The sequence below is a fragment of the Mastigoproctus giganteus genome, chromosome 6 (genome assembly GCF_048544385.1).
Source record: "Mastigoproctus giganteus isolate SK-2022 chromosome 6, ASM4854438v1, whole genome shotgun sequence".
Taxonomy (NCBI): domain Eukaryota; kingdom Metazoa; phylum Arthropoda; class Arachnida; order Uropygi; family Thelyphonidae; genus Mastigoproctus; species Mastigoproctus giganteus.
In genome coordinates this window covers 95586715-95600724 of record NC_143580.1, presented here as the reverse complement: position 1 = coordinate 95600724, position 14010 = coordinate 95586715, and the positions used below count along the sequence as shown (strand labels likewise).

General features: G+C 37.2%; 1 protein-coding gene across 1 annotated transcript in view; it reads left to right on the top strand.

Moving 5' to 3' along the window:
• LOC150084466 (uncharacterized) overlaps window positions 1-14010 on the top strand; it is a 186934-nt gene that overhangs the window by 113617 nt on the left and 59307 nt on the right. The window contains exon 5 of the mRNA XM_090375237.1: window positions 4319-4561. Coding sequence (XP_090231363.1) covers window positions 4319-4561 — 243 coding nt within the window. The remainder of the gene's footprint in view (window positions 1-4318; window positions 4562-14010) is intronic.

Here is a 14010-nt window from a genome sequence, read left to right as displayed (position 1 = left end):
GTAGATGCAAAATACTCATTCAGTTTGTTTGCTATCTGAGCAGGATCATCAACAGTCGAACCATCGATGTCAAGTGGACCAATCAGATTCATCCCCTTCCTTTTAGAGTTTATATAAGTAAAGAAATCCTTGCTGTTTTTCTTAGCATCTTTTGCCAAAGATTTCTCGTAATCCGCCTTTGCCTGCCGAACCTCCTTTGTGACCTGATTACAGACTAGCTTATATCTGCCACAGGCTTCTGCGTCACCTGATAATTTATATGCATCCCATGCATTTTTCTTCTCTGTCACGAGTCTCATTAGTTCATTTGATAACCATTTAGGCCTAAACCTTGAACGATATTTCTTAATTGGTATATAAAGTCTAGTAGCTTCCACGATTAATTCCTTGAATGCTTCCCACTTAGAATTTACTGTTTGTAACATCGTCAGTTGATCCCACTGTACAGAATTTAAAAACTGTCTGAGACCACTGTACTCCCCTTTACGGAAGCAAAAACCCTTTCCTTTACCCCTGACGGTAGTTACCTCTTTGAGTAAATCCCACTTCAGCACACTGTGATCACTGCCACCTAGTGGTTCCTTTATCTGCAAATTCTTAATACACGAATGATCACTGCTGATAACCAGATCAAGAGTGTTACTTTCTCTGGTTGCCTCTCGAACATGCTGCTGCAGAAAACAATCATCCAATAAATCCACAAAAGTCTGACTAGTGTGTGAGTGACCAACCCACAAGTTCCAGTCAATATCTGGGAAGTTAAAATCCCCCATTATAAGACATTCTGATTTACTTGCCCACTCTATTTCTCTGTACAATTGTTCATTGTACTCATTCAAGTCATTAGGCCTATAACACACTCCTACCCTTATTTTTCCTTTCGCAGTGCTTATCTCACACCAAACTGACTCAACAGAGCACTGTTCATCTATATTAACTGGGTGCACTTCCTTTGATTTTATGTTTTTCTTAATTAACAGCATAACACCCCCTCCCTTTCTGTCCTGTCTATCCTTTCTGTACACATTGTACTCCCCAAATTCCAGTTCTGCATTCCTTATATCTTTGTGACACCACGTCTCTGCTATCCCAACAATATCTGCCTTTGATGTCTTGACCAACACTTCAAATTCATCAAATTTAAATACTATACTTCTAGCATTGGTATACATGCAAGCATACATGCTCCTATGCCTATTCCTTGTTACCCTAACACATCCCATATACCCAACTATTCCATGATGACTGCCATCCGTCCCTGAAACCCCCAACACCCCTCGCTCCAGGTCGCTTCTTATTCTAATAGAAGTTGTGCAAGAATCACCTTCACCTCTGCCTGCGGTTACTGTTAAACTATTAGTCTTTGTATCCCCCCAAACTAGCAGTTTTCCGACCCACCTAACACTGCCTCGATAGCATCAGCAAATATTCTTGCACCCTTTCTATTTAAGTGTATCCCATCCCTGTAGAAGCAATCTCTCCTGTTAACAAGTACAGTCCAGGCTGAAAAAAATTCTACCCCTTGAGCCTTGCACAATATTTCCAGGGCCGAATTGATCGACAAGGCTCTCATCATGTACTCCCTCCTATCGTGTCTGGGCAGAATTGCAGACACTTTCAAATTCAACCCTATTTCACGGCTTTTTTTCAACAGGTACTGGGGAGAACCGTGATTATTGACCCAACAGCAGGAAACTGAACATTGCAAATTGTAAATTTATCCGGCTCTAAGTATATAGGAAAAATTCTCTTGTACAATTAATTTATCTCAAAGTTTCCTTTAGTTTTCACACTCTCTGTGAGCCATACAAGTAACAAATATTGTTAATGAGGGTAGGGATATGTAATTTGAAACTTGAAGTTAATTGAAAAAAAAAGACTCTTTTACCACAGGCACAGTGGTTCTCTAAGTTTTTTATTAAAAGTTATCATGTTAATACATTCTTAATAGATAATTTGGCAATATATATCAAAACTCTAAACCAAAATCCATTTTAAGGCTTAATAATGTGCTTGCAGAGAATGTGTGCATTGTTTTCTTGCTAGCACATTAGGGCTGAAAATTGGTGTCAGTAGGCTCATGTATTTTTGCCAAAATATCTTGTATTAAGAATGTATTGAGATGAGAACAATTTATTCCACCACATATATGGTAAAAAAGTATTTTTCAATTAATTTTAGTGAACTGAGAAATGTTCCGATAATTTCATTTATTTATTATGCCTTCCATAACTGGTTGCAACCCACTGTTCGAAACCAACTCTAAGTATAAAAAAATATAATCAAAGAAGATACAAGAGAACTATAGAATTCAAAGGAATTCTGCAGAGTTTAATAAACTAGTAATCGAGAAACAAGGCACCATGAATCATGTTTAGCGGCATCTGTTTCACAACAGATTTGTACACTCACTAGCCGGAAAAAAAACTTTTATTCAGTATCTAGTATGGCCACCTTGTGCCCAAAGTATAGTCCATATAAGTGTGACGTGTACGAGTCTGTCTGAGGGAGTTTAGCTTCGGATTTGATTGATTCATTCTTCACATTGTCAGCTGCTGTATTGTATTCAGTAGAGAACTGTGAAACTGAACTGCTATTTCCAGCACATTCCAAACATCTTAAATTCGATTCAGATCTGGAGAATAAGGCACTAGGATAGGTGCTGGAAATCTTGGGAATGTTCCTTGAATTCAGATGCACTTTTTTGCACAGTGGATAATTGAATTTTTATCTTGAAAGAATCCATAAGAAAAATATTCATTGGGGATAATATAGCCTCCACAGTATGAGTGAACCCAGTCCATATGAACAGATCATACCCCATACCATGATGCTACCTCCAGTCACTTGAGTGGTTGGTGGACATGAGACAGTCTGGATGCATGGCTTCATAAGGTTTACACCACACTTTCAGCCTACTGCTGTGTTGGTGGGTTCGTCAAGTCTTGTCAGATCACATGATCTGTTCCCTCTGTTCTGCAGTGTAGTCTTGGCATTGACAGTACCAGTCTGTTGTTATTATTAGCTACAGGGTGCAAGGAAGCCTCAGGCTTATGCTGCACCAGCCAAAAAAATAAATAAATAAAAATAAATTCCAGAGTTACCGAGAGAGAGAGAGAGAGAGTGTCAAAAGTAGAAGGGAATCACCAAGAAAGAGAAGAATGATGATATCCAGCTCAGGATCCTGGGTGTGCCAAACCCATACCAGATGTGAGCATCTAGTGGAATTGTCCATTTTTTTACAGAAAGAAGTGGTTTTTCATATGGGCACATCATCATCAGCCATTTTCAATCCACTGCAGGATGAAGGCCTCTCCAGCAACTTTCCAGTTCCTTCTGTTTTAAGCACTGGACATCCATTTCCTACCCACAAACTCATGAATTTCATCTATCCATCTCCGCCTTTGTCTTCCAGGTTTTCTTCTAGCTCCTCTTGGATACCATTCTGTTATTTTCTTAGTCCATCTGTCATGATGTCTTCGAGCTATGTGTCCTGCCCAAGACCATTTTAGTTCTTTAGTTTTGATAAGAATGTCCTTTACTTGAGTTTGTTGCCTAATCCATGTGTTTCTCTTCTTATCTAACAGTCTGATTCCCAATATAATTCATATGGGCACATGAATACCAAATCCAAGATTCTTGAACTCCATCCACATAGTTTGGTTGGAAATGGATCTTTGATTGAATTAAATTTTCCGTTCATTTGTTGCTGGAACTTCATTTTTGATATGCAATTCACTTTAAATTGCTCTGGTCTCAGTCTTGAAGTTGTTACACACCAATGTTTTCTTCATTGTGGCCCATGTTAAATAAGCTCCAATAACAGTTTTCTGAAATTCAGAACATCACTTGTCTTTGCTATGAGTGTAACAACTAAGAAGCCCAGGAAAGCATATATCTGATCCCAAGGAACTTGTGATCGTACCATGTGACAACTCACATTTGCATGCCATTTAATTATCTGTTAATGCTAATTGCAAGTTTTCTAATTTTTTGGACAGCACGTGCAATTGAGACAGTACACACCTTCCACTCATTCTGTGACCAACTGATTATGTTATTTATTCTTTCACTATTCATTTATGATTTCATATATTTGCTATGAGCTTGTGCTGTTTGTTTCTAGTTATAATATGCATATAGCTTGATATGTATGAGGTTTATTAAATAGTCTTTTTTGTGTTTTATGTGTGTATAGTTGTACACATCATTGTTTTTGATTTAATAATTTTGTCTACCAGTTATAATTTAGTTATTTTGTTAAAATTATATTGATATACTCATATTGTGCTTTAATAACATAGATCTGTTCTTACAGTGTGCAAATTGTGGAAAGGAAGCCATATTCTATTGTTGTTGGAATACTAGTTACTGTGATTATCCTTGCCAGCAGTCACACTGGCCAGAACATATGAGTTCCTGTGCTCAAACACTGTATTCTGAATCAGTAGATAATGCTTCTGAGGCATCACCATCACTCCCAACAGATGGAGAGCGTTTAATTATAAATTCCACTAAAAAAAGTGGCCAGACTTCAAGGTCCCCTTGTAATCCACATCAAGTAAGTATAACGTTTCACATTTTAAGAAAACATCAGTATAATGATATCATCTTATTGTGATCACATTTGGTTTATGAAAATTCATAATTAAATGGAGGTTTTTTTTTTTCTTTTTTTATGTTATGTAAGAAGTTGGTTTCTTATCAGTCTTTATTTATTACCAGTACTGAGTATATATAATTATACATACAGAACTACAATATAAAGACATATCAACTGATTTCAATATCAAAATAAAAAGATAAATAAATAAAATAATACAAATAAAAAAAAAAAAAAAAAAAAAAAAGAATATAAAAACACATTATAAACATACTGACCTTTTTAAAAAATTTCTCCAATGTTTATTGTTTTAAATCCTTAGCAGTTAAATTTCTCTGGTTCTTGGCATAACTCTCTGAACCTTGATACCTTCGTTATCGTAATTTTAATTTTCTTCGGTGTCAGGTTTATCTGGTGTAATTCCATATCCTTTGCTGACAGATCACTGGTTGTCGGAAGATTTTCATCAATTTTTACCCCCCTCATCAAAATTTTGTGTAATATTAAATGAATTACTGGCATACTCTTTTTGACACTCACTGCACTACTTTCTTCAGTATTTATCACACAACACTTGGCTGGATAAATCCAGCTTTACAAAAACAATTTTTGATTGTTTGTTTAGAAATTAAGCACTAGCCATCATATGTCCTGCATCTCTAATAAGTTAATTCTTTTTGCTATGTCCTTAGCTTAGGCATCATTGCTTTCTTCAATTTCTGCGATGGTTTTTCAATGTACTGCACTCTGGTACACCATTTTGAAAACTTTTACAATTCCATAATCTAAAGGTTGTGTTAAGGAAATTTTATTTGCTGGAAGAAATAAAGTTTTATGTTGTTGAACTGCACATTTGGATGACCTGTACAGTTATCTAAGGTGCATACAATTTTTTTTACTGATTTGCAATAATTCTCTGTCCCTTTAGAAAGTGAGCGAAAATTTGAGATGTCATCCATACATTTGTGCTGCTCTTATATTCAGCTGATAGTTTTTTTGTTTTCCTCCGAAGTCATGTGAATGCTTACTTTCCCCAAATGCAAAAAGTTTGTTTTTTTTTAATTTGCTTGTCATAATGCACATAAGAAGTACAGTCACTCTTTCTTTCTACTTTTTTACAGCTTTCAAATGTGCATTTCTGAATAATAAAGTTTGCTGAGGCATCTCTAAAATAAATACCAGTTTCATCAGTGAAAATACAGTCAGGACCTAATTTATTCCAATAAATTAGGTGGGACATTTACTACCCATTTTTGTGCTGAATCTGTATCCAAGTCTGAATTTTCCCCATGAAGTTTTTTGTACACAATGCTGTCTCTCTCCTTCCACCTGTTCAGCTGCCTATCTGTAGGCTTAAAATCACACCTAAAATACTAATTGTTCTCTCTGTAATGCAGAAGATGAACTTAGTTGGTGTGGGAGGGGGGAGGGTAATTACTGTTTAGGAGGATATCATTTACCTGGTTGAACTCTGTTCCTAATTCCTGGAGTCTTGTTATTCAGTCCTCAAATCAGCCTTAACTATCTCCTGCCTTAAGAACACATTGACAAACCTATCCCATAACTTATGCATGCCTATGCTGTCAGAAATAGCAGTATGCTAGGTCTGCCGTGAAGACCTATATGAGATGAGACCCTTGTTTTGGAGAAAGAACTTACCTTGGAACTGGAAGGCAGCCTGCTGACTGTAAGGCCAATTAAATCCAATGTGCCATCTTTTGAAAGGGCTGTAAGAGACTCAACACTTTCGCTGGCTTTTCAAATGACCTTTTTTGGGCCCAGGATTGAGTCAATCTGGATTGGAAAGGGCACAGGCATTTTTGAGCTTTCTTCTCACTATGGCTGAATTAATCAACCTCAGTGAAAGTTTCTTGACAAAAATATCCAGTTTTTCTTCTGTCAAATTGGAAGGAAAATTTTTAAAAGTAGGATGGTTTTCCCTCCAAGTGGATTAAAAACCTGATGCCACATATTTTCTTAAGGAAGCAGTGAATGTGTTAAACTGGAAGATAAGTCATTGTTAATAATCAGAGAAAGCCAGTTTTTCATAAAATTGTTTATGTATAAAAATATGGCAAAACAGAAATATCAAAAGCTACATCTTCCTGTCAATCATAGATGGCCACACACTGGATTTCACACTCGGCTAGATTAGTTTAACCCGTGCCTTTTGACTTCCTCAGGAAGATAGTTCCAGTGGCCAGATGCAAATTGACATTCCATTCCCATTGGTGCTTTTCTTCCATATCTTTTATATCCTGGTGGGATCTTTCCCCCCTGCTCTTCACTTAAACTATCTAAATTTTGTGGAAAATAGTTGGGATGAGAGTGCAAGAGGTGTACCTTAACACTCATATTGCAGCCTAGTTTTCTGAATATCTCCAGTGTGTCACTCTCAGTCATCTCAAAATCTGGGCATGTATTGTTTCCCAAAAAATTGCATAGTACATTTTTGAAACCAGTCCAACCATCTCTCTTAGTTTTGTTCATGGATTCTTAAAATGCAGGGTCTAGGAACAGTTTATGGATTTTGGGTCCAACAAAAATCCTGCTCTGATTTTTTCACGTATAAACAATGGAAATTTAATGAAAACATACTTTACTTGAAACAGTTTCCTTCTTCATTTAGGGCTTGGATGAATTGTTTCATGGTGCCTCCGTAGCCAGGTGGGAAGGAGCAGTAGTGCGTAATACACACTTCTTGATTAGACCGGGGTTCGAGCCCGTCACCACCAAATACGGAGGATGCAGAAAGGTCAGGGAATGACCACCGCATATCCCGGAGCAATATGGCCTTAGTTGCTAATGCTCCTAAAAACTAAATAACTAACAAATTGTTTCATTAAACCTAGTTTTATATGCATTGGAGATAACAGCACTTTGTTTCAGTCTGCTATTTTCTCATCTTTAATATTCTTTGATTTTTTTTTTTTTTTTTTTTCCCCTTACACTGATTTTTTTCTTACAAAAGAAGATTAACATTTTGTAGTTTTGTTTTAGCGTGATGAATAGGCTACAGGAGTGAATGCATGGTTGTTTCCATTATAAATAAATAAGTTTTCTGTTTATACTCCGGGACGACCAAATGGTCAGAGGAGTTCACAAGATAGATAGAATAAATACGAGAACCAGCACCATATTCAGCAATCATGGGCTTGAACCCCGGTCACTCAGAGCATGTGTAATTATGCACCCACACACCTCACCACTCTGAGTCTTTTTTTTTTTTTTTTTTTTTTAACTTTGTCTATAGTCTCCACTCTGTTGTTTGGTAGAAAAAGTTCATAACTACAGGAACATTGATGAAATTTATCATTGAGACATTCTTTTTGAAAAATGGGAACTGATCCTTTTTCACAATATCTACTATGAAAAGAATCTGCTTGAGTCCAGCAGAATCTTGGATTTCAATCTTGTCTGAAAGCCCTGCAAACCCTTTTTGCAGATTTAAATCTCCCCAAGATCATAGAGTTTAGTTTACAACTTCCTCTAGATCAGTGTTTCTCAATCGGTGGTACGTGAAAAAAGATTTAGTGGTACACGAATAATGTGACGGTTGAATTTTTTAAATTTATGAAATTATGAAAAATTTCCTCCTGTAAAGGTAAATAATTACGTTTTACCTATCTTTTTCAATGTAACAGTGGTACGTGAATAGCGTGACTGTTGAATTTTTTAAATTTATGAAATTATGAAAAATAAAGCATTAAAAATTCTCTTCTGTAAAGGTAAATAATTACATGTTTTACCTATCTTTTTTCAATCTAACAGGAGTTCACAAATCTTTTGTGATTTTTTTTTTTTCATTTAATTATTATTGATTACAGTTAAATCACCATGTTAGCCAAGTATTTCATAGTTTATTTTGTATTGGTTTTTTCTTTTAATATTTGCTATTTAGTTTTTTCAATTTTTGTATTAAAAATGAAATAAAAATAAGTATAATTTATAATATAGGCTTATTATGTGAATATTCTTGACTTTTACTCTTAATACAAATACATATTTTAATGAGTGGTACAGAAATTTTTAAATTTTGGTGTTGGTGGTACACGTATTAAACAAAGTTGAGAGCTGCTGCTCTAGATCGCAAATGACAGATTTGTCGGGATCTCATGGCATACAGTTGTGCCCCTGTATCCGCTAATTCAGTTACCTGCGGTTAACCATGGGGGGGGGGACTTTACACATACTACTCGCGTGTCCAGTACCATGCTTCCCTTTATTTTTTACAATGTCACATATGGTTTGGTCACCAGCCATATAATGGTTGGTGACTATTATATGGAACCGTTATATAATTATAATGGTTCTTTAGTGATTTAACGGATGCACTGTTTTCAAACTTTTGAATAATTTCAAGTATTTGTTTAATTTGAAAGCACAACTCTTGCATTTGCCCATCATTTTCATGATTTCTAAATAAAAAAAAAAAAAAAAAAATCCAACATCACTGACATAAATAACGAAACAAAATTTGTCCTTTTGCGGTACTACAGAAAACAACGATCAGCACGACACACTAAATCAAACTAAACATTTGGTCTCTTTCTTTTTTTTTTTTTTTTTTGTTTTGAGCGGTAAGTGTAAAGACAGCAGGGGTTGCAAGATAATAGGTACACTAATCTTCTCCCAATAACAACTTATAAAGCTAGTTCTTCTCACTTATTTACGACTTGCAAAATACAGTAGACTCTCGATTTTCCAGGCTAGATGGTAAAAATAAATTTCTCAGTTAATCCAAAAATACAGTAAATTTAACATTCAATGTAAGAGTATCTCTTACGTTGAATGTTAATATATAACTATTTTTCTTCTGAGGATAATATGTGGTTTTTAAAATTTTGGCATATCAGGGATATAGTAGCATTATTTTTTTTTGCCATTCCCGAGTTACGTAGTAAGGAATTCTTACGTAGTCGAGTTTTACATAACTCTTGAATGGCAAATAAAATAATGCTACTATATCCTTGATATGCCAAATTTTTATAAACTACGTAATATCCTCAGAAGTAAAATAGTTATATATTTTTAGTTAGTTCAATTGAAAATTTTATCTGGGGACAGGGCCGCTGGGATCGCAGAACAGTATGGACGGTGGATTTTTGGCTGCTGTAAAGGGATAAGTATTTTTTAACATTTTTAACATATTCTTTGTTATTTAACATTTGTTCATTGTGTTTTATGGAGATATTAAATAGGTTAGTAGCGTTCATTAGCTTCTTATTTTGAATTTAACCAGCGATTATTGGAAGTTGCAACTCCCGGTGTTGCGCTAATATTGTTGAACTGGCCGTCATATTGTAGTCGATAAGAAATAGCTTAGCATATATATATCTCGAACTGATAGCGTAATACGAAGCACTCTATTAGGAATCTGTTAGCTTATTATAGTATTATCAGTTAATTAAATTATATTTAAATGGAAATCATGGCCCAGACTAAAGCTGAGAAGCAAACATCACAGACTAGCGAGAGTGCTGTGGCTTGGGGGAGAAATGAAGGGGGTGATTCTCCAACGCATCACAGTCTCAAAAAATGTACGAAATGTGAAATGTTTGCCGACCTTTCTAAAACAGGACATGATCTAGCCAAGGAGGATTCCTTTGTGTGTGCTAGATGTCTGGAGTGTCGAGAAATTGGGTTTCAACTCAACGTTCTAATGGGTGCCTATGAGAGCTTGAGGTGTAAATGCCCTTGAAGAAATTAATGAGGGGCCCATCAGGCTCTTAGCTGCCCAGCTCAACGACAGAGCTCACTCCTCTGCATCAGGCAACACAGAGGCAATCTCTAAGGCAGAATGCACTGGTCCCAAAGGAACTAGTTATTGTGGTGGACTCTATTGTCAGGGAGATGGGGAATATACTATGTAAGAAGGATAGGTGGAACAGGACCAGGGTATGTCTGCCAGGGGCAAAAGTTGAGGACGTTGTAGAGCAGGTATCATCTTTTCAGGGCACAAAAGGTGATATTGTTGTACACGTTGGAACTAATGACATTAAGAGTAAGAGATCTGCAGATTTACTCAACAAGTACAGGACAATGTTGAAAGAAAAGTCATGAGTTAGGGTTCAATGTGCAAGTGTCTACAATTCTGCCCAGACACGATAGGAGGGAATATATGATGACAGCCTTGTCAATCAATCCGGCCCTGGAGAGATTCTGCAAGGCTCAAGGGGTAGAATTTTTTTCAGCCTGGTCTGTGCTTGTTCACAGGAGAGACTGTTTCTACAGGGATGGGATACACTTATTATTATTATAATTAGCCATATGGTGCAAGGAAGCCTGAGGCTTTTGCTGCACAGGCCAAAAAAAAAAAAATTCTGGGCTACCCCTGAGAGAGAGAGACAGACAGACAGACAGACAGACAGACAGACAGACAGACAGAGAGAGAGAGAGAGAGTCCAGAAATACAAGGAAATCACCAAGAAAGAGAAGAATGATGATATCCAGCTCAGGACCCTGGGTGTGCCAAGCCCATACTCACCAGATGTGAGCCCTAAATAGAAAGGGTGCAAGAATATTTGCTGATGCAATCGAGGCAGTGTTAGGTGGGTCGGAAAACTACTAGCTTGGGGGAATACACGGGTTAAAGGTTAACGGTGGCCACAGCCAGAGGCAAAAGTGATTCTTGCACTGCTTCTATTAGAATGGCCAGCAGACTGAAAAGCAAGGTAATGGAGATTTCCAGGACTGTTGGGAGTCATAGTAGAACAAGTAAATACATGGGCTGTGATAAGGTAGCTAGGAGCAGGAACAGGTGCATGTATACTTGCATGTACACCAATGCTAGGAGTATAGTTAATAAATTTGATGAGCTTGAAGTGCTAGTCAAGACATCAAAAGCAGATGTTGTTGGGATATCAGAGACTTGGTGTCACACAGATATAAGCAGTGCAGAATTGGAATTTGGTGAGTACAATGTGTATAGGAAGGATAGACGGGATAGGAAGGGAGGAGGGGTTATGCTGTTAGTTAAGAAACACAAAATCTAAGGAAGTGCATCCAATTGATGTTGGTGGACAATGCAGTGTTGAATCTGTTTGGTGTGAATCACTGGGAAAGGAAAAATGAGAGTAGGTGTGTGTTATAGGCCTAATGAATCTGATGAGTATAATGAGCAATTGTGCAAAGAAATAGAGTGGGTCAGTAAATCAGAATGTCTTATAATGGGAGATTTTAACTTTCTTGATATTGACTGGAACTTCTGGCTTGGTCACTAGCAAGACTTTTGTGGATTTATTGGATGACTGTTTTCTACAACAACATGTTCGAGTTACAACCAGAGTGAGTAATAATACTCTTAATCTGATTATCAGTAGTGATTCTTCATGCATTAAGAATCTGCAGATAAAGGAACCACTGGTTGACAGTGATCACAATGTATTAATGTGGGAATTATTTAAAGATGTAACTACCATCGGGGTTAAAGGGAAGGTCTTTTGTCTCAGAGGTCTCAGAGAGTTTTTAAATTCTGTACATTAGGATCAATTGATATTGTTACCAACAGTGAATTCTAAATGGGAAGCCTTGAGGGACTTAATTTTGGAGGTTACAAGGCTTTTCATTTCAACTAAGAAATACCGTTCAAGGTTTAGCCTAAAAGGACATCAGATGAATTAATGAAGCTAGTAGCAGAGAAGAAGAATGTATGGGATGCATATAAAGTATCAGGCGATACAGAAGCCGGTGGCAGGTATAAACTATTCTGTAATCAAGTCACAAAGGAGGTTAGGCAGGCGAAGACAGATTATGAGAAATCTTTGACAAAGGATGCAAAGAGAAACAGCAAGGAGTTCTTTACTTATGTAAACTCTAGAAGGAAAGGGATGAATCAGATTGGACCATTTTACATAGATGGGTTGACTATTGAGGATCATGCTCAAGTAGCTGATAAACTGAATGAGTATTTTGCATCAACATTCACACACGAGGAGTTATTCAATGAGGGAAGTGCCAGAAGTTTATCAAATGCTAACAGGGAGCTAAGTGATTCTGTAATAACTGAGAGCAAAGCGGAGGACAAATTGTTGAAGTTAAACATAAGGAGGGTGCCTGGGGTGGATGGGATCTATCCAGTTATATTAAAGGAGGCAACAAAGGAAGTAAGCAAACCCTTAGCCATAATTATGATAACGTCCTTGGACTCAGGGGAGGTCCCCATGGACTGAGGTGTGCAGATGTATCACCGATTTACAAAGGGGGTTCAAAAGGTGACACAAGTAACTACAGACCTGTTAGTTTAACTTGTGTTCTGGGGAAAAAATAATGGAATCACTGGTTAAAGAAGCATTGCAGAATCATCTAGACAAGAGTGCAGTAATAGTTAAGACACAGTATGGGTTTGTCAAAGGGAGGTTGTCTGCCCAATTTGATTGCTTACTGTGATGTGGTCATTAAGGAACTGAATGCCAAAAATAATTTTGATTAAGTGGTTAGAGAATGTGGAAAAGGTGTTTGAAATATCATATACTTGAATTTCAGGAAAGCTTTCGATACTGTTGCACATGGAAGACTGCTCTACAAATTGGAGAGGTATTGGATCAAGGGTAAGCTGGTACAATGGATAAAGGGATGGTTGAGTGGCAGATGACAGAGAGTGGTAATGAACGGACACTTCTCTTCATGGACAAGTGTTATTAGGGAAGTTCCCCGAGGTTCGGTGTTGCCCATTGTTGTCTTGTATATTTATCAGTGATATTGATGAAGGTATATCAGGTTTAATGTTCAAGATTGCAGATGATACAAACATTGGCAGGGTTGTTAACAACAGTATGCTACTCCAACTGGATCTAGATAAATTGGGAAAATGGGTTGAGAAGTGGCAACTGGAGTTTAACATTGAAAAATGAAAAGTACTGCATATGGGTAGCAATAACCAAAGAGAAACATTCCAACTGGATGGTACTACACTCAGGGAAGTGGAAAGTGAAAAAGACCTTGGGGTAATTGTGCAGCCAAATATGGAGTTTGCTGAGCAATGCAGATGGGCTGTCAGGGCAGGTCATGTCAATGATATGAAGGAATATTGCTAGCAGGGACAGGGAGGTGATAATCCCATTATACAAGGCAGTGGTCAGGCCACACCTAAAGTACTGTGTACAGGTCTGGAGGCCTTATTTTAGGAAGGATGTTGAGTTGCTAGAACGAGTAGAAATAAGGGCAACAAGATGGTGAGGGGAACAAAGGGGTGCTCTTACCAAGAAAGGCTTAAGCTCTGCAAATTGCAGCACCTGGAGCATAAACACCTGCAAGGTGATCTGATTGAGGTGTATAAGGCCTTGAATGGGTTGAGCAAGCTAAATGCTGATGGGATTCTTCATCTTGCTCAGACTAAGAACCTGAGGGGGCACAGTTTCAAATTGAGGAAAGATTGTTGTAGAATAGATGTGCGGAAATTTGCCTTT